At 39.2% G+C, this 7,108-nt stretch overlaps 1 protein-coding gene across 2 annotated transcripts in view; it reads right to left on the reverse strand.

The window, feature by feature from the left end:
* Window positions 1–3: 3 nt before the first annotated feature.
* tm7sf3 (transmembrane 7 superfamily member 3) overlaps window positions 4–7,108 on the reverse strand; it is a 19,988-nt gene continuing 12,883 nt past the window's right edge. Inside the window, exons 5-12 of one of the 2 annotated variants that reach the window (XM_014018432.1) lie at window positions 5,629–5,800; window positions 3,220–3,397; window positions 3,055–3,141; window positions 2,132–2,212; window positions 1,903–2,055; window positions 1,711–1,811; window positions 1,007–1,169; window positions 4–922 (exon numbers count right to left, since the gene is read on the reverse strand). In XM_014018432.1, the coding sequence (XP_013873886.1) occupies window positions 375–922; window positions 1,007–1,169; window positions 1,711–1,811; window positions 1,903–2,055; window positions 2,132–2,212; window positions 3,055–3,141; window positions 3,220–3,397; window positions 5,629–5,800 (1,483 nt within the window). In that variant the 3' untranslated portion in view covers window positions 4–374. The remainder of the gene's footprint in view (window positions 923–1,006; window positions 1,170–1,710; window positions 1,812–1,902; window positions 2,056–2,131; window positions 2,213–3,054; window positions 3,142–3,219; window positions 3,398–5,628; window positions 5,801–7,108) is intronic. The other variant, XM_014018434.1, reaches the window with a different exon arrangement.

Here is a 7,108-nt window from a genome sequence, read left to right on the forward strand (position 1 = left end):
GCCCACAGGCTACTTCTTTGTTTTATCATCAAACACATAAAATATATTTTTACAACAGTTACATAAAAAAATCGAATCCTGTATTTTCATTATTTAACAACAGAACCTGCGAAGAACAGACGGCATACATTTTATTAAATATCAAAACATTACACCACAGATAACCTGTTTTGGTAAATCTGCATAATTTAAGAAAACCAGCAGGTTCATGAATGTGCAAAGTACAAAAAACACTGGTCTGTAGGCATTTAGGCAGGAAAATCTACAAAATAAAAGTTTTTAAAAATGGCTGTAGAGAAATATTTATAGTTTTCATAGTTTAGTCTGTTTCAGAATCATAAAAAATAAAATGAATGTTTTATCTCCAAGTTTGGCTAATTTATGTTCTGAAATTTCAAAATAAAAGTTTGGCTTTGGTATTTAAAACTAAGGAGAATTTTTATCTCAAGATAAAATGATTTTTTACATTTTAAAAAAGTAGTGGTCTGTGTTTTTAGTGCAAACGATGAGCAGAAGTAACATCTTGAAAATCCACATTTGACACATTTTACTAATTTCCACCTGTTTAAAGTCCTTTGGATGTTCAATAAAAGTAAAGTTTGTTTTTGTTGCTTTTCCATCAGCAGATCGTTCAGCTCAAACACCAGAACCTCTCCGTCAGGTTCTAGAGGAGGAGCGGCGTGTGTTCTCCCACCGGCTCCCTCCGCCTGGTRAGCTGCCGCACTCGCTCCAGCAGGCGGCTGGGCAGTGAGGGGAAGTGATGGCTCGGGTCCAGGACGTTGGTCTTGCGGCGCTCGCGCTCCTGCAGCCACATGAGGTACGGGCTGGGTGGGAAGAACGGCCGCGAGCGCTCGCGGTACAGCTGCAGGACCATGCCACCCACACCCAGCACCGCCCACACCGTAATCAGGGCATAGTCTGCCTCAGGGACAAAAGCGAAGAGGGCGGGGTTAGCAAAAGAAAATAATCAAAATTAGCCGATGATGATGATGATGGGGAAACTCACCGATGGTTTGGAAGGGCACGTCGGTGAACATGGCGCTGAAGTTGCCGTTGAGAAGGCGCTTGAGGATGTTCAGTGTGATGTAGGAGAGGCTCGTGTAGATGTAGGCGTTGACCGCCAGAATGACGGCATACGCACCGACGATGCCACACGTAGTGATGTTTCCCTGAAACAAAGAGAAAAACATTACAAACTAATCACTGACTCTACTGGAAAAATAATTATATTTTCCTTTGTTTAATTCTTAAAATGATTTTAAAGTCATGAAAAGTATCTACTCATATTTTATATGGAAAGTTAAAGTTTTATGATTGGGACTCTAGTCTGTCCGGTTTATAGCTGTTTAAAGCTGACCCTAGTGGCCATCAGCAGTATTACAACTCTGCCTTTATTCACATTAAACCAGATAAATGCATTCATCTTTATTGTAGGCCCAAACAAACAATCAGGCTTGTGTTATGTCGGTGTTTTAGAGCTGATAGTCGCTTTAACAACACCAACGAAACAAAACAAAAAAAATTAATGGTAAAAAATAAAATGTAACATTTTCTTGCTGTTACATCTTCAGGGAACTTAGTGGAACATCTGCTGGAAGTAGTACCAAGATCCAGCTGTTTTTAGAAGTGTAAAAACATTTTTCTAATAATAACGCCACATTAAAAGCGATCTCCACTTCCTGTTGAGGGTTGAAGTCAAGACTCTGTTACCTCTCTGGGCCACCGCACGAAGAAGAGCGGCACAACGATGGTGATGCAGCAGAACGTCACCCAGAAAACCGCATCAGAGTTCCTGAACACATTGAGGTCACCTAAAATTAAAATAATAAATAAAAATACAGATGATAATGTGTTGAGGATAAAAGTTTTGTCAAAAAAGGTTGCGCTTTTCTCTATCGGTACCCAGCGGAGTGAAGAAGACGATGGAGGCGATGAGAAAGCCGAGCATCAGGCCGACCACCACCACGCAGGCCATGACTGAACCGAAACGCCACCAGCTCATCACCAGCAGGACTCCACCCACCACGCCCACCACCCCTGACAGGGTCAGACGGACTGCAGAGACACGGGACAGGGTTTCTGATCAGGGTCCAGTTTTATGGCATATGTTTGTGAATAGATCAAACCTTACTGTCGTAGTCCAGTTCTGTGGTTCTGGTGATGAGGACGAAGAAGAAAAATGACAAAAAGCTGAACCCCATGCAGAACAGTTCTGAAGAGGAGAGATGAGAAGTCACCATTACAATCTGTTTTTGTTTGTTTTTATTTACAATGCCAATGTCCACCACATCAGATATGTCATGGCAGGCGTTCCACAAGGCTCTACTTTAGTTACACTAATTTTTCACTTTTTTTCGAACTGTTTACGAGTGTTGTAGAAAACGTCATGCTAAATATGTGCAGATGTTTACACATTGTTAAATTGTCAGGTTTTTCTGATGTAAGAAAATAAAACCACAAAAAAAGAAAATCCAAAAGTTTTATTTTTCTTGTTGATTTGGATGTTTGCTTGGGGTCACTTTCATTTTAAATAAGGAAATGCGTAAGTACATCCTCCGCTTTCTGGCAGACATCTGAAAGTTTTAGGCCAGAATTAGTKATGGGAAGTTAGTAAAATTATTGTGAAACATAATTTATCGACTTCAAATTTTACCACCTTCCTTACCAAGTTACGACTAAAATTAATATTCATATTCMAAAACGGACAGGTTAGGGCAGTTTTAACTGAGCCAAATTTTTACACAACCTTCTACATATACAGCATTAAAATCTTGTGTGGTTAACAAATTCCTGTCTTGAGTTTTCACTAAAATAAATATATTTAAAAACATTGGCAATTCCGGCAATTATGGCTTCTTCAGACCCAACCCAAAATAGTCAATCTAAGCAATCACGTCTTTAACAAACTCCGCCCACACAAAATGGAAACATTTTTGAAGAGATGTCTGGTTCTCATTTAGCTTGCTTTCCCCTCTGAACTGCATCAAAACAGTTAGTTTGAMATTTTGGGGGATGTCCGCCTCTTTAAAAAGGAGAGAAACTACCGGTACTTGCCACATTTGAAGAACCGATGCCCAAAGAAGCATACGAACAAGCCTGCCAAGCCAGTGATGGTAAAAAAGATCTTGGTGGAGATCTTTCCTGAAATGAATTAATTACGGCAGTTATTACTGAGTGTGTAGATGTTTTATTATTTTATTTTTTTTGCAGTGGGTTTACCGAGTGTCTGGCAGCTGTCCAGAGTGGAGGTGAAGCTGCAGGCGTAGGTGTGGGTGGGAACGTAAGAGGCTGAGGTGTTCAACAGGGGGTCTCTGACGACGACAGAGTAGACCACCCCCTGACCGGGGATGGAGGTGAACACCACGGTGGTCTTCTCTGTTGACTTCAGCGTCATGACCTGAATGGGACACGGTGAGGAAATGTCATTTAGCCATGWGGAGGAAATGTTTGCAGAAAGACGGTAGGGGATGGTCCCACTGACGGACAGCAGGAATGTGACTGCACATACCAACAAATTAGCAAAACTCCACAGAACAGACTGCAGTTCTACCACTGAAGAGGAGCCTGTCTGACTCTGGATGTCACAATGAACAGATTGTGGAACTGCACAAACTAAAAGTTCAGTGTTCAAATTTATTTGAAATTACAGCTCAAAAAAAGAAAACTTGAAAACAAGGCTTCTTGGCAATAAATCTTCTATCAGTGGAAAGTCTGTTAATTTCCCATTTAAATGGAGCCACATTTGTAAGGAACATACATTTGCAGATGAGCAGTAGAGCCGAGTATGTGGGTTGCGCACATGAAAGATTTGCCAAATCTTCTCTGCCAAACAGCTTATGTTGCCGTAATTGACACCCAGGTGCTGCCAATCGTGCCCGATATAAGATATGAGCAGGGATTATATTAAAAAATGCACAAATTTTATTTTGTTTTATTTGCAACCCGACAATGAAGGACATCAAGCTCGAAGGAAAAGTACRGAACACTGTACCGGACCATCCAGCAGTATGACGTTAATGCTGAGAGAGGACGCTWAGCTAATGGTAGCTAATGTTAGCTTGTTGGTGTTTGGTAGCTCGCTACAGTTGCTGTGATTTATTTGATTTGATTTATTGATTAGGATCCCCATTAGTTTCCACCAAGATGGTTACTAATCTTCCTGAGGTCCAACTGATAACACACAATATTTATACAACACATAAAATCGTGACATAAAATACACACAAGATTAGTCAAATTTCACATTTTACAAAATTACAAACACAAGCCTAGTTAAAAACAAAACAAATAATAATAACAATAATAATGACAAAATAAGATTTAATACAAATAAGATTCCAGCGTCTTTTAAAAGAAAATGTGCTTCTTAAATATCTAATCCTGAAYAGCTCTATAGACTACTGATGTTTGTAACARGTTTGTCTTAGCACGATTTACAATTCATTTGGTTTCACAAGAGTATCTAGTATCATAATTATGTRTCTGATCAGAGTAAATAAGCTTTTCATACACTGATCCAGGTCTCCCGGTTAGTATAACTTTGTTTATAAATCTAAGTAAATTGTACTGCACCCTAAYMTTCAATAATGGCCACAGTAAAATACTGTGCATATCTGATGAAATGGACATCKGTTGTGTAAACTCATGTTAAAAAAATGTTACARGCTGTGTCTCAATTCATGAGTTGCAACTGACCTCGGCTGCTTATGTCACTGCCCCCACGCTGTAGGCTGTCCCGATTCGTAGGCACCTACTCATGTGGCCGACAAAAGCCCCAAAACATGGGCTGCATTTGAATATCCTACGTGGCATAYGGCGGAGTTTGGAAATTTATCAAAGACTGAAGAATTTGATTTTAAATTTATGTTTAGCAACTTATGAAATTCATGCTGCAATGAGATCTTTAATAAAATGCAGTTACAAGTACTGAAACTGGTGCTAAACCCAAATTATGGATGCCAAGGCGAGTGAACCAATCAATGAGCAGGAGTAGCAGCTCGACCTGATTTGACGTCTCAGGTCTCGGGGGTGCCAGTAATCAGGCTAGTATCGGGCAATAAGGGCTAATGCAAAAAAGRCCATCTGAAGCTGCGTTTCCATTGCAAWTGTGCACAAAAGTCTTTTCGAAATTGACGTGTTTCCACTGAGCAAATTTATTTTCAAAATTTTAATTTGCGCATTTTCATGGTCCATGGAAACGCAGCCAGTGAKGTTCAAACTGGAGAGGAAAAGGGAGTGAGGAGGAGGAATTTGGTGTGGCTGTTAGTGCCAGACTGACTGGTCYGAGTAGTTCAGAAACTGKTTTTTACATTACTTGCATTTTGTAAACAATAGATAGTTACCTTAAAGTATTCACATAATCATAGATGACAAAATAAAAAAGCAGTTTAAACAAAAGCTATTTGTACATTTGCTTCAGTCTACATGTGCTACTATTTGTTCATACACTGATTAATATTTGAGAATTTAACTGCGATTCAGACATGAATCTCATGATAATCCATATGTCTGTAAATAATCTATTTTCTGTTGTCTAGAGCCCAAACTGGCCCGCCCACATGGTTCTGAATCATCCAGCTTGTGGACCTAAACGAGGAACTAAAGGTCTAACCAGGAGCCTGGTTTTACCCGTCTGCCGTTTGCCGCCACGCCCTCTGTGTTGGCCATGGCCTTAAAGCCAGCGAACAGGCTGCTCTCTGACAGGTCGCTCTCAGGCAGGAAGTACTGGTAGACGTCATACTGCAGCCGCCAGCGGGTGCTGCTTCCTGTCGATTCGTCACAAACCGGAGGAGGCTGGCCTCTGGTAGAGAGCAGAGGAGAAAACTGATTATTAACTGAAACTCAGAAACTTTGAGGTTTAAAACTGAGAACCCAGAGAAGATCAGATGTGTKAAATGACAGAAACTAAAAAAGGACTCCAGGATATGTGCAGGCAGGATAACAGTACACAACCCTGCTAATAAACTGAAAACAAACAACTTGACTAATGACAACTTCACTACAACATAAAAACAAAAAACTTCTCTATTTAATGAACAAATCTGAACATTTCAAATCATGTTCATGAAAACAAATCTATTATTTCCTTTAAGTATCCAAAAACTGAGTCTGAGACTGAGGCCTACGTTTGTTCAAAAACCCTCCTGTGTCGATTAATGTAAAACTATGTTTCAAAAACACTACATAAAAGARCACGTCTTTAAAATTACAGTCATAATAATTACTAATCTGAAAGATAAAACAAGAAAATAATTTTGTTTCTGTTTGACGTGAAGAAAATTTTTTACATGTGAGTCAAATATTTTTATTTACCTCAATCAGTAGAGAGAGAAGTAAAATTTAAAAAATGTTACTGAATGACGTGTTTTACTTTTGATTGGATAAATATGGGATAAAAAGTGAGTTTATAATGGATTTCAATATGTTTCRTGTTTTACCCTAAAGGAACACTAGAGGGCAGTAAAGCTACGAGAGCATTTAAAGCTATTCTGACAAAATAAAAGCATTAAAAATGTTTTTAAGGTTTTAWTGACTGCACCAAAATAGAAAAATAAAACCTCACAATATTTTTAATTCCCGGTTTATTCCCATAAATTCCTGATCTTTCCCATGAGAAGTTTCCAGCATTTTACAGCTCAAAAACCTTCTGTATGATAGTGCACACTGGGCCACGATGGGTCAACTCATGTWAGGCTACATTTTTAATCCAGCCCGACGTGTTGAAACAAGAGTTTAAACATGTGATGAAGTGAAGAACTCCACTGGTGACTCATTTATCTGTGAAATAAACAGCAGCGTGTCTGCAATTTTACATGTGGATGTGAGAGTTCGCCTTTTRGTTCGGACTGGAAGAATTTCTAATCGAATTTCTGAATTTGAAGAGAAATTTTAATCAACAAAGAAATTAGTGTTCCTGAAAGCAAAATCTGCTGTTTTATATGTGAGACTCTCAGAGGTGATGAGTGGGAAAAACCTCTGCTTYGTGTCAGGTGTGTTTGCAGAGCAGAGTGGGAGAAGGTGAGGCAGTGAAAAAGCTGCAGGTAGTTTCAGTTTTAAAGAGTAACTTACCCCAAAATTAACTTTTTTTAGCTGATAAACTGTCTAGAAT

This window comes from Austrofundulus limnaeus, unplaced genomic scaffold (genome assembly GCF_001266775.1).
Source record: "Austrofundulus limnaeus strain Quisiro unplaced genomic scaffold, Austrofundulus_limnaeus-1.0 Scaffold193, whole genome shotgun sequence".
Taxonomy (NCBI): Eukaryota; Metazoa; Chordata; class Actinopteri; order Cyprinodontiformes; family Rivulidae; genus Austrofundulus; species Austrofundulus limnaeus.